The sequence below is a fragment of the Micropterus dolomieu genome, linkage group LG19 (genome assembly GCF_021292245.1).
Source record: "Micropterus dolomieu isolate WLL.071019.BEF.003 ecotype Adirondacks linkage group LG19, ASM2129224v1, whole genome shotgun sequence".
Lineage (NCBI taxonomy): Eukaryota > Metazoa > Chordata > Actinopteri > Centrarchiformes > Centrarchidae > Micropterus > Micropterus dolomieu.
In genome coordinates, this window is record NC_060168.1 from 9966653 (window position 1) to 9980348 (window position 13696).

General features: G+C 44.3%; 1 protein-coding gene across 1 annotated transcript in view; it reads left to right on the forward strand.

Moving 5' to 3' along the window:
- The window catches only part of tenm2a (teneurin transmembrane protein 2a), a 39461-nt gene extending 26829 nt beyond the window's left edge, over positions 1-12632 (forward strand). The window contains exons 18-32 of the mRNA XM_046031428.1: positions 147-376; positions 1845-1999; positions 2303-2404; positions 2734-2907; positions 3242-3879; positions 4185-4360; positions 6263-6498; positions 6614-6910; positions 7169-7726; positions 7853-8122; positions 8278-8688; positions 8879-8989; positions 9261-9528; positions 9907-10037; positions 10255-12632. Of these exons, the coding sequence (XP_045887384.1) occupies positions 147-376; positions 1845-1999; positions 2303-2404; positions 2734-2907; positions 3242-3879; positions 4185-4360; positions 6263-6498; positions 6614-6910; positions 7169-7726; positions 7853-8122; positions 8278-8688; positions 8879-8989; positions 9261-9528; positions 9907-10037; positions 10255-10992 (4495 nt within the window). The 3' untranslated portion in view covers positions 10993-12632. The remainder of the gene's footprint in view (positions 1-146; positions 377-1844; positions 2000-2302; positions 2405-2733; positions 2908-3241; positions 3880-4184; positions 4361-6262; positions 6499-6613; positions 6911-7168; positions 7727-7852; positions 8123-8277; positions 8689-8878; positions 8990-9260; positions 9529-9906; positions 10038-10254) is intronic.
- The last annotated feature ends 1064 nt before the right edge of the window (positions 12633-13696 follow it).

Here is a 13696-nt window from a genome sequence, read left to right on the forward strand (position 1 = left end):
ATAAGTTAAAATTTTCTAGCGCACAAGCAACATTACAGTGCACATATTACAGCAACAATAGCAAAAGTTCTTGCAACCCTCTTCAAAAATATAACATTGAGGTATTCACTGACATAATACTCATTTCTTTCTTTCTGTCACCTCAGTAATAACCCAACACATAAGTATTTCCTGGCTGTGGACCCGGTATCTGGGGCTTTGTTCATCTCAGACACCAACTCCCGCAGAATTTATCGCGTTCGCTCATTAACGGGAGGCCGCCTGCTGTCGGACAACGCAGAGGTGGTGGCTGGGACAGGGGAGCAGTGCCTGCCCTTTGATGAACGCTGCGGTGATGGCGGAAAAGCCACTGAAGCTACACTTATGAGCCCCAAAGGTGAGCCACTGTCAAAAAGTGTAGAAAAATAAAAAACAACTACTTTGGTAATTGAACAATCGTTTTAGTCAATTATAAAGCAAAAATGTTGGTATTCTCTGATTGCCGCTTCTAAAATGTGACGGGTAGCTGCTTTTCTCTGCTTTATGTCATTAAAAATGTAATATCTTAAAGTTTTGTTCTGTTTTTCAAATGAAAAAGACATTCAAAGATGTCACCTTGGGCTGTGGGCAAGCATGACATGCATTTTTCACTATTTCTCTGACATGGTATTGACTAATTTGTAATGAAACTAATTATTAGTTGTAGTGGTGCATTATGGCCGGTTGGGCCAATAATCTATATATTTACTCATGATTACAAAATCAAAATTTGTTGCATTTCATGATTTTGTCCTTTTCAAATGTGGTTTCTGAGACAGATCCGCACTAAGATCATGATCTGTAATTCAGTGCACAAGACGTGTAAATTGAAGGCGCCTTCAATTTTCCGTGATCAGAGTGTAATCTTTGTTCACAAAGTGCCCATCTTGTGACTCAACTAAAGCAGGACAGAGACAGAAGGAGGTTATAAACCAGGTTAATGTTAAACTTATTAATGGAATTATTTTTGTCGATCATCGGATCTTAGAACATTGTGACACCAAACTGTCAAGGATGTCACACTGTCACATTTCCTGTCAGTGACATAAGTGTGTGCACATGTGGGACTCCACATGTGAGTACATATACAGTATGTGTGTGTGTGAGTGTTTGCGAGAGAAGATGGGAGAGATGGGAGAAGACAATGAGCTGCTGATTCCCTCTTACCTGTCAAAATCAGCCAGCGCAAATCAGCTCGCCCTCCCTCTGCCTGTTTCTTCTCCAGCTTTCTCTCGCTATCTCTCCCTACCTCTCTCTCTTTCTCTCTCTCTTGCTCTCTTTCTCTCTTGTTTACTCAGTGCCCTTCGCTGTATTCTCCATCTGTTGTGTATCTCAGTGCATCTAGAAGTTATTTTGGGGCACAGTTGCCTCGAACAAACACACCTGTCTGAATGTCGGCTGCCTGTTAGACCGACAAGGCTGACACTGCACTACTGGTAAATGCTAAAAAAGAAAAAGGCAGGAAAAAATGAAAGTACAAAAGTGGGGGTGACAAAAAAAAGCACCAAGGAGACACCAAGGAAGGAAGTACAACCTTTCGAAAGACTCTGCTTGCAGTCTACAATTGTCCTCTGGGAGGAGCATGAGCTCAACTCAGCATCCCGATGACTCATCCCAAAACTAACACTTCTCTAACAGTTCAATGCCCGTTCCATCACTTTGTTCCCTCTCATTCAATGAAGCATTGAGCCATTCAGCTGTCAGGGCTGCTATCCGTTTTCTGCCGGTGGAAAGAGTGAAGTTTAATTGACTTAAAATGTCTATGGGTTGCCCGCAGCAGTTGAGTTATGAGTCGTCACTCATGGTGTTCATCTCTGCTTTGACAGGTATCGCAGTGGATAAAAATGGGCTGATGTACTTTGTGGATGCTACCATGATCCGTAAGGTGGACCAGAATGGCATCATATCCACTCTGCTGGGGGCCAACGATCTGACTGCCGTACGGCCACTGAGCTGTGACAACAGCATGGACGTCAGCCAGGTACGATGGTTAGGAGGAAGTGCAGTAGAGACATGAGGTGATGGTGTGATAGATGTAGATATATAAGCCGAGTGAGTGCTGAGCTACAACGATTGTGTGGACACCTGCCAGCCAGGAGGTTCAGGGAGAGACTGATTTAGGGAGAGATTAAAGAGTCCATGGATACACGAATGGCTCAAAAGAGAGTGAGGACTGCAGTCACTTAAAAAAATGAAGAGACTTGTCTGAACCTTGGCGTCCTTTCAAAACGCCTCCCTCAGCATTGATATTGTCTCATATATAACTGCTGTTTCTGCCCACCAGGTGCGTCTCGAGTGGCCCACAGACTTAGCAGTGAACCCCATGGACAACTCCCTCTATGTCCTGGAAAACAATGTCATCCTACGCATCACTGAGAACCACCAGGTCTGTACCACAAGGCTGGATCACCACTGCGAAACCCTTAGGGTGGACACTCACTATAGGATTTTGACAGGATTTAGTCCCAATTAGGCTTTTGCAAGCCAATTAAGAAGTAAAAGTTGAACTTCTAACACAGTTTTTTGCTGGTGTTAACATTACTGATTAGTTAGGAATGTTCTAGGAATATTCTACTATATTCTATTCTTACTTCATTATGGGAAGTTTAATTTACGCTGTTTCAATAGCAATCCACAGCTAAAATCTCCAAATTTTTTGTGGAATTCTTACCATTGTGTGATCGTAGATGTGACACTCTCTGCTGTTGCCTACAGGTGAGCATCATAGCAGGTCGGCCCATGCATTGTCAAGTGCCAGGTATCGACTACAGCCTCAGTAAGCTGGCTATACATGCAGCCCTGGAGAGTGCCACAGCCATTGCCCTGTCCCACACGGGGATCCTCTACATCGCTGAGACAGATGAGAAAAAGATCAACAGGGTTAGACAGGTATGAGAGGGAGAAGTACTTTGCACAGTTGTTTGGCTGTCTGGTTGTTTTAGAATTTATTTTTTAGTTGTTTTGCTGGCCGGCAGAACTGACAGCACAGCTGGTCATGCTGTGTGGGTTTAAAAAAAAAAAATAAAAAGATATTCTGAGATTGTTTCAGATCTCCAGACACTACATGCAGTTCAAGCACTTTAATGTTTTTTCCATTCCTGTGTTTTGATAACTGCAAAATGAATTCTGCTTTTAGTAAAACATTTTCTTTCATTGAGTGGTGACTTTTTTCCCCCATTAACAACCTGTCCTCCTCCATTTTCTGTCTGTGCATTTCTCTTAGGTGAGCACTAACGGAGAAATCTCTCTCCTGGCTGGTGCTGCCTCCGACTGCGACTGCAAGAATGACGTCAACTGCAACTGCTTCTACGGCGATGATGGCTACGCCCCTGATGCCGGCTTGAACTCCCCCACTTCCTTGGCTGTGTCCCCCGATGGGACACTCTTCATTGCAGACCTCAACAACATACGCATCAGAGCTGTGCGAGCCAACAGGCCCGGCCCTGCCGTCTCCAGCGTGGGGTACGGAGGATCTGCCCAGTATGAGGTTGCATCGCCCAGGGAACAGGAGCTGTATGTCTTCAATGGGGAGGGGCTTCACATCCAGACAATTAGCCTGGTGACTGGGGAGCCACTTTACAACTTCACCTACGGTCCAGACGGAGAGCTGGCCATGCTGGTGGATAACTGCAACAATACAGTGAAGGTGAGACGGGACGGCCAGGGCCAGGGAGGAGGATCAGGCCTTCTCAGACTGGTGCTGCTGCCTGAGAATCAAGTAGTGACCCTGGGACTGGACCCCACCGGTGGGCTGCGCAGTGTGTCAACCCTGGGCCAGGAGGTGGCTCTGATGGGCTACAGTGGCAACACAGGGCTCCTGGCTACCAAAGCTGATGAGACTGGATGGACCACGTTTTACCAGTGAGCGTTTGTTATAGTTGGAAGGTGTCTGAATGTGTGTTTTTATATTTACACCACTTTTCTACCTGTCTAACTACACAGTGAATGAGTTTCACAATATTTATGATCATCTATTGCTTCATCTGCCTTCTCAGACAGTGTACTGCTGCCCCCCAATGTTAGCTTTAATAACTACAGCCAATTCCTTTAAAATAACCATAGTCATGTGCGTGTGTGTGTGTGTGTGTTTCAGCGTTATATGCGGTACAAGTATGAACATGTCCTTCCCTCACCAATCACACTCACTGCAATTTCCCATTTCGCAGGTACGACAGCGAGGGTCGCCTGACCAACGTGACATACCCCACAGGCATGGTGACGAGCCTCCACCGAGAGATCGAGCGCTCCATCAACATTGACATTGAGAGCTCCAGCAGAGACGATGATGTCACTGTCATCACCAACCTGTCCTCTGTTGAAGCCTCGTACACCGTGGTGCAAGGTAGAGAGACACGCACTCACGAGACATGCAGTGGGAAATGAGCTGGTCATGAATTTTTAAATATTTGTGAAATTGCAGCGTGTGTGGCACAAAGGATGACAAGTCTTTAACATAGGGCAACGTAAATTAAAATTCAGTATTTATTTTTTATTTTGAGTAGATACAGACTTACGTAATCCTAAAAAAGTTAAAGAGGGTCTGTTTATATGTTATAGATGCTTTGACAAGATACACACAGACTACTTAATCTAAGTATCCAAAAACATCCCAGCCCTGTGTGATGGTGAATATGTGCCAGCCTGCCGACTCTAATTGAAAGTCTTGTAATTTTCCCTCAGTTATGTGCATGCTCTAGGAGATTATTTTCCTTCTTACCCACATCCAGCCCTCTTCTCACTCGCTCTCATGGAGTAAAATTACCAATATATAGCTGTTAATCCCAGCTGGGATCATCCTGCTTTTGAATATCATCACAGCGAAATTCATTAACTCATGTAGAGTGAATCCTCCTCATCCCTCAAGCTTTCTCCTCTCACACATATACACGCACACACGCGCACACACACATAAACCAACATTCAAATACAGCTCTCAACCAGTTCCCATGATCCCTGAGCTTATTTGGTCTGTTTAGAGAGGAAAAAGAAGGAGAATAATTGTTTTTCTTCCCTTGACCAGTGCGCGCAGCGTGACAGAAGCATGAATGCAATATATAATATATAAGGTCTGTAGGCCTCAGAGAGAATAAGTTGTAGATGGATTCAGTGATCCACCTGCGTTGCGGGAGGAAAAGGGGAGAGTTGTTCACAGAGCTGTAAGTCATTTAAGGATTCCACCGCACTGTGTGGGTTTCAGCACAGCTCTCTGCTGACATACTCACTTAACCATCTCCCTCTCTTTCCACTCTTTCTCGCGCTCTTCATTAACTCCTGCACAGTGAATTCTCCTTGGCCCTCAAGCTCTCATTTCTCTCTCTCTCTCCTTCCCTCTCCCTCGCTTCTGTTTTATTACGAGGTTGTTCAGACAGAGAGAGCAGAGAAGATTTATCTAAAGGCTGTTGCTGCCAAGTCAATGGAAAAAGCTTCACTTGTCAGTTTGAGGCATTGTTAAAATGTGCCTGGAGCTTTATTACAAATTGGCCTATGGATTACTGTCATTTATGGCGGGGCTTCAAAGGGAGACACCATCTGAACCCCTCACCTTTGGAAATGAAATTAAAAAAAGCTCTTCTCTCTGTATCTGCAAGATATTTCTGAGCCGAAAATAATTTTATCTTACTTTCAATCACATCATTGTGATCAGGGCGTGTGTTTTCAGACATCTGAGAAAAAAATTAGCCTCAGCATTAGGCATGGGCTTATCCGTTTCCATTCTTGTGTTTGAGAGTGAGTCATTAAACTGTGGAGATAGGGGGTTTGTAGAGAGATGTCAGTTTAGCCTGACTATTTTCATTCAGAATATTTGATAGAGTTATTATAATAAGAATAGGAATCGGGTCCATAAATAGTTTATGATCTGGTTCTATCTGACATGAGCCTCTAGGCTAATTGGACTTTTTCATTTTTTAGTGAAAGGACAGCACTGAGCATTTCCTCCAGAGATTTTGACCAGCTTTTTATTCAAATCTCATCACATCATTTTTTCTCAGCAAAAGACAAAATTCAACAAAAAAACCAAGTAAAAGCAATATAGTACATGATGTATCCCCCTTGTCCCGTATCCATGTGTCTGTTTATTGGCTATGGCTGACGCCATTCAAATACTTAAGGTTATGAATTTGCTGGGGTTCGGGTCTGACATTCCTTCAGAAGTACGCAGGATTTGCATAAAAAAGGAAAGTTATCTGGTCCCTCCAGTGGCTGTTTTCCTTGCCTACCTTGTATCTGTTATCTCCACCTACAGACCAGGTGAGAAACAGCTACCAGCTGTGCAACAACGGAACCCTGAGAGTGATGTACGCTAATGGTATGGGCATCAGCTTTCACACTGAGCCCCACATCCTGGCAGGCTCTGTCAGCCCTACAATTGGCCGCAGGAACATCACCCTGCCCACTGACAACGGCCTCAACTCCATTGAATGGCGTCTGCGCAAGGAGCAGACCAAGGGCAAGGTCACTGTGTTTGGGAGGAAGCTAAGAGTGAGTTGACCTTTTTCATATGTCGTTGACGGCCTTGTCCCTAACATCTCGGAATACAGATATAACCTGAAAACGTTTATTCAAATGAACCTCTCCTTTTTTACCTTTTCTTAAGGCTCATGGCCGCAATCTTCTCTCCATTGACTTTGACCGCAACACACGCACAGAGAAGATTTATGATGATCACCGGAAGTTCACACTGCGCATCATGTACGATGCTCAGGGCCGGCCAGCTATGTGGTTGCCCAGCAGCAGCCTGGCAGTGGTCAATGTGTCGTATTCGACAACTGGACAGCTTGTTGGGCTGCAGAGGGGGAGCATGAGTGAGAGGACCGAATTCGACCCCCAGGGACGCATCCTGTCTCGTTCTTTTGTGGATGGGAAGGTGTGGAGCTACAGCTACCTTGACAAAGTATGTATATTTATCTTTAACATTGCCGTCTAGTTGTCAAATCTTACCAAGGCAAGGCAAGAACTATTCGTTCTTGCCATTGCCTTGTAGAATTTGGATTGCAGAATTGAGTGAAATAATACATCATTTTAATAGTTATGAAGATTCAAATGTGTCAGCTCAGAGCAAATTAGTCCTGGTGCTATTTCACGGGAGGCAAGTCACCCATTGATAAAGCTATTATATTAATCCGTATTTTGCCTCCCTCTCTGCTTCCAGTCCATGGTGCTGCTCCTGCAGAGCCAAAGACAGTACGTCTTTGAGTTTGACACCTCTGGTCGGGTCACGGCTGTCACCATGCCCAGTGTGGCCCGCCACACCATGTTCACGCACGTGTCGGTCGGCTATATCCGCAACACCTACAACCCCCCAGAGAGCAACGCCTCCATAATCCACGACTTCAGTGAGGATGGCAGACCTCAGGCCACGCATTACCTGGGCACAGGCCGCCGTGTCCTCTACAAGTACGGCAAGCTGGCGAAGCTGTCAGAGATTGTGTACGACAGCACTGCCGTCACTTTCGGCTACGACGAGACAGCTGGTGTGCTGAAGATGGTCAACCTGCAGAGCGGGGGCTTCTCGTGCACCATCCGCTACCGCAAAATGGGCCCGCTTATCGACAAGCAGATCTACCGCTTCAGTGAGGAGGGAATGGTCAATGCGAGGTTTGACTACACCTACCATGACAACAGTTTCCGTATTGCCAGCATGAAGCCAGTCATCAGTGAGACGCCACTGCCTGTCGACCTCTACCGATATGACGAGATTTCTGGAAAGGTGTGAACATTTTCTCCTACGTCGTTATGAAAAGAATTTAGCTTACAAAATGAATGTCTGTGAATATACCTTCTTTGGCTGCCAGAGGACTAACCTGTTCTCTGCACCTTTCTATCCCTCCTACAGGTGGAGCACTTTGGAAAGTTTGGGGTCATTTATTACGACATCAATCAAATCATCACCACAGCCGTTATGACGCTGAGCAAGCATTTTGACACCCACGGTCGCATCAAGGAGGTCCAGTACGAGATCTTCCGTTCACTTATGTACTGGATGACGGTGCAGTACGATAGCATGGGGCGGGTGGTGAAGAGAGAGCTCAAAATTGGGCCATATGCCAACACCACTCAATACCGCTATGATTATGATGGTGACGGACAGCTCAGTGGTGTCAAGGTGAATATTCTGTGTGGAGAGAGTCGGTATAATGTGGGTTATTAGTTCCTGTCATATCTGTAGAACACCTTAAAGGACTCAGAAACTCTATTCTGTCAGTATCAGGTTTCAAAAACTGACTGAATCCCATTTGCAAAACTCTTTGTTTTATCCAGGTGAATGACTGGTCTACCTGGCGCTACAGCTACGACCTGAACGGTAACCTCCATCTGCTGAATCCCGGGAACAGTGCCCGCATCTTGCCGCTCCGCTATGACCTCAGAGACCGCATCACACGCCTGGGAGATGTCCAGTATCGCCTGGATGAAGACGGCTTCCTCAGCCAGCGTGGTTCAGACGTTTTTGACTATAACTCCAAAGGTCAACTATTGAGGGCCTACAATCGAGGCCCCGGCGGTTGGAGCGTTGTGTATCACTATGACGGGCTGGGCCGCAGGGTGTCCACGAGGAACAGCCTGGGACAGCACCTGCAGTTCTTCTATGCTGACCTCAACCACCCAACAAGGATCACACATATTTTCAACCACTCCAGCTCAGACATCTCATCGCTCTACTATGACCTGCAGGTAGGCGTGAGTGTACAGAGATGTGTCAATATCTTTTCCTTAAATTTCAACACATTAGCATAAATTGAATAATCTTTTCTGGGAAATACTGATAAATATTGTTAGAGCAATACCGCTGCAACTTATGGCAAAAACTTTATCCTGCAACAAAAAATGTTTTGTACTGAATTTCTGACTGTCTTATGATCAGGGACATTTGTTCGCCATGGAGGTGAGCAGTGGAGAGGAATACTACATAGCTTCTGACAACACTGGCACGCCGCTGGCTGTCTTCAGCAGCAATGGACAAATGATCAAACAGGTAACCCTCCACGTAACTTTGTAAATTCACTTTATTTGAAAGAATTACAGGTACCAAAATTGTGCTGAAACTGTGTAGTAAAAACAACAAAACATCTGAGTATAGAAAAGGCTTCTGGCACCAGCCGTGCCCAATGCATTCCTGTACAAGACCCTAAGTCCTCATCAGCTCCAGGGACGCTCTTGTGTACCTGACACAGTGTTCTGACCTTTCCATCAGAGAAAGAGCTGAGCATTGACAAAAGCAAATTGACTCTGCTTGTGTCACCCAGGTGCAGTACACAGCCTACGGAGAAGTGTACCTTGACTCTAACCCAGAGTTCCAGCTGGTGATCGGTTTCCACGGTGGTCTCTACGACGCCTTGACTAAGCTGGTCCACTTTACACAGCGGGACTACGATGTTTTGGCAGGGCGCTGGACCTCGCCTGACTACAGCACATGGCCCAAGATTGGGAAGGATCCCTCTCCATTTCATTTGTACATGTTCAAGAACAACAACCCCCTCAGTGACATGCTGGATGTCAAAAATTACGTCACAGGTAGAAGATTAATATGTATTAATATGTCACACATGTTGGATACTGTATGAATATTTCTACATAATTAGCCAATTATTTGTCTCATGTTGCTGGATTTTTATTTAAAGCTGTCCATTTCCCCATGCCATTTCAAAATGTCACCTCACAGCTCACAGAAATGCACTCACCTTAGCTTGTTATGTCCTGACATTGTCCTGACAAGGTACTTTATGCAAGTAACAATGTACTACAGATGGCGCCGTAGCTGATAGCTTTGCATAACACCAGATGAGTCAGAGGCAAACACACTTTCACTCTTTTATGATAAAAAATGATTCATTTGCTACCGTGTTTAACTTTGTCATTTGGTGAATTAATTTCCCCTCCTGTCTGCTGTAGATGTGAAGAGCTGGCTGGTGATGTTTGGCTTCCAGCTCAGTAACATAATCCCTGGGTTCCCTCGACACTCGCTCTACTTTGTGGAGCCACCATACGAGCTGCAGGCCACCCAGCACTGTGAGAACGGACAGGTACGACTACTGTTCTGAAAGTATTGAATCAACAGAATGAAAGTCAATATTAACCCCATTATACTGTTTTAGCTGTTCTCATGAATGTTCATGTTAATACAGATACCAATCATATTTCCACGGCAATATTTACAAGTTGCATTTGGTTGTGTGTCAATAGATGACAGTATCTTTCAACAAAGTGACAAAGCTTTTTTCTATTTCTATTTTCATGTAGCTCATCACGGGTGTGCAGCAAGCAGCAGAGCGTCACAACCAGGCCTTCATGGCCCTGGAGGGTCGTCTCCTCAACAAGGAACGCCAAAGACGCAGGGACAAGCCCGGTCACTGGTTTGGCACCAGCACCCCAATAATAGGCCGAGGAGTAATGCTGGCTGTGAAGGAAGGCGGAGTGGTGGCTGGCGTGTCCGCATTGGCCAGTGACGATAGCCGTAAAGTGGCTCTGGTGCTTAATGGCGCCCAGTACCTCGAAGGCACCCATTACACCCAGGACGGGAAGGACTGTCACTACTTTGTGAAAGTGGGTTCGGCTGACAGTGACCTGCTGGCCCTGGGGCTTACTAATGGGCGTAAGTCATTGGAGACCGGTATCAATGTGACGGTGAGCGGCCGCTCGAGGAGAGGAGTGACTGTGGAGTTTGCAGTTCCATCGTTAGTACTGAGTGTTCGGTACGGGCTTGCTGTGGATGTGGTGGATGAAGAGAAGGTAAGACTGTTGGAGCTGGCTAGGCAGAGAGCCTTGGCTGGGGCCTGGGCCAAGGAACAGCAGCGGGCCAGGGATGGAAAGGGAGGCAGTCGCCTCTGGACGGAGGGGGAGCGACAGCAGCTCCTAACGACAGGTAGAGTTCAAGGCTACGATGGCTACTATGTACTGCCTGTGGAGCAGTATCCAGAACTGGCCGACAGCAGCAACAACATCCAGTTCCTCAGACAGAACGAGATGGGCAAGAGGTAACAGCCCACCTAAGCTTGCTTGAAGGACACTCTTCCCTCTCGCTCACTTTTACTTCTCTAGATCCAGCTCTTTTTTCCTACCCAGCCTCCTTGACCCTACTCCTTTCAAAACCCATGGAGAATTAACCAAGAAATGGGGTTAATCACGGAACGCTGCAGGGACTTTTGAAAAGAATGACTTATCAGAAAACATATTGTTAATTTTACTGCCACAGGCAAAAAATTTAAAGTTTAGTCAAATGGTTCTTTTTTTGAAAAAAAAAACTTTGAACTACTGCAAAAGCACTGAAGAACTTTGAGAACTGTTGCTTAATGAATAAGAAGATTCCCCTTTTTAAAAAAGATAGTGATATTTTCGCCCATATTTTTTGGGTCACACTGAGAGCGGCCATGACAGCTACTGAACGCACGGTGGAGTTGTACTGTGCTGGCTTCTGCGGGGAAGGCTTGTCTGTCTCTAATAGACACTTAAGGCATAGGGACCAAAGTGGAGACAAAGCCACTCCAGAGTTCAGGCATTACAACTACACATCAACAGAGGACATCATAAACAGCAACAAACAAGGCAATGTCAATGGTCGTCCAATACTATGAGTCGTCTCCCTGTCTCAGGCCTCCCATCGTCCACCACGGACCAGTCCTCTGCCGCTGAGGCAGTGCACATCCAACCAAGCAACACACAAGCTAACGGCATCCTTGAACAAATCCGAGCTGTTAATGGACTAGAATCTAGAAAATAAACTTTTTAAAAAACAAAGTCAAAAAAAGTGATGGCTATATTTGTGGACAGTGGTATCACACAGCATTGTTTATTTTGAAATGGGGAGAAGAATCATATTAATACATATGTGTCTGACTACACAGAATTCCAGGATGTTGCGTATACTGTAGATGCCGTAGTTTTGTACGTTTCAGTCGCGGTAGAATTGTGAGACTTTCACCAAGGCACTTCTGTACAGAACGATCAAACACACCACTCACAGAGTCCGGAAAACATGCTAAGTTAGTATTTATATTATTTTATTCTTTTTTATTTATTTATTCTTAGTACTATATGACAATCATGAATGAGTCACCAGTTCAATTCCAAATGAACATTAATGGATGAGTTTATTTTCTTTTGTAAAATATGTAAGAAATGTTGATTTTGTTTTTGTATTAATTTCAGTTTGCTGCCAGGGCAAATAATAGTCACTCTCAAAAAGAATAATTTATGTAATAAAGTGTTTTAAAAAAAACGGTTTATACTTTAAATAAAGTCTTTAAAACTGTGAAATCTGTTTTTTCGAAATATATTTCGATGTACAGTGTATAGACCTACCTTTATGCAGCACAGTAGAATATTGTCCAGAATATCAAGTTTTATATTTCTAAGAGGAAGTGGCTTGTAATGTGCAAAATCTTTAGCTGGTCTTACTACTCTAGAGTTTTGTGGCACTCTAATATACCATATCTACAATATCAATCCCCAGTTTGTTGTTTTTGACTGTTTTTTTGTTTGTTTGGAAGCAGAGATATTTCTGTCCTAGATCCCAACAGCAGTAGCAGTAATGGATCCCTCTCACTGTGAAGAGACTCGTGCTGGATGTCATAATGTACCAAATCAGTATTATCAAAGGATGATTCTTATACATTCACTGAAACGAGACTCTTCTGAGAACCTTATCAATAAAACATAATTGTTTACTTCAAATGAGCAATGTGTAGTTCACTTTCATCTCATGTTTGTGTTTGAAGACTATTGATGTTCTTTTTACAGTAGCAACTCCTCACCAGCTTGAAAGACAGACAATTACATTTGTTGCATTTCAAGGCAATCTTTGGAGTGTTGTTGGTATACTGGAGCACTCCATTGATTAACACAAGCAGTTTTCCCCCTTTCTTTGTGAATTTTTCATCAACCTCACTGATAAGCTATAATTTTTCTCCAGTTGTTCTAAAAATTTAATACAGACATGACATTGATGTCTTGTGGTTCTCAGACTTTTTCTTTCATGCCCCCTTTCTGTACCAAAAAAAGTCCATTCCCCCCACCCCAGCAAAAGTGGATTTCATTTGTATCCATCAATAACACATCAACACAGATGATTGAAATAAACAAGATTCAGGTTAGCAAAATAGACTTGCTAGCATCAGAGCACTTTTGTTTATGTCACCACTTGAATCATTTTCATGCCAAGTTAAGGTTTTCTTAACACCCATGACCCCCCTGTGCTCTACACCCCCCAGTTTGAGAACCACCATCTTGCCATCTAGCATGCCATTAAGCAACTTCACACAACAACTGCTTTCCTATCTCCAAACATATTGCTTACATTTCTGAACACACAAACATAGGAGCCAATATTTTTGACACTGACTGTTCATCGATTCTGATGTGCTTTTAAGTAGCCATTACAATTACCGCTGTTAACTCCAAGTGCTTACAGATAAATGTTACTTCCTGGGGTAATTGTGCTCTATACTATTGAATTTGACATGCCACGTCCCCTTTCGGCAGAAGAGGTTCAAGTGTTTATAATCAATGTTTTTGTATTAATAATGCATCAAATGACTATATACTGAGGAAGTTCCCCACAGCTCAGATCTTTTTACTGTGTCAAGCTGTTGTTTTGGTTGTACAGCCTTCACCTTCGCAGTTTTGTTTCACTCTCACAGCTCTCATAGCTTGCTCGCAGGCTGATTTTTTTCAGTGTATAAGCTCT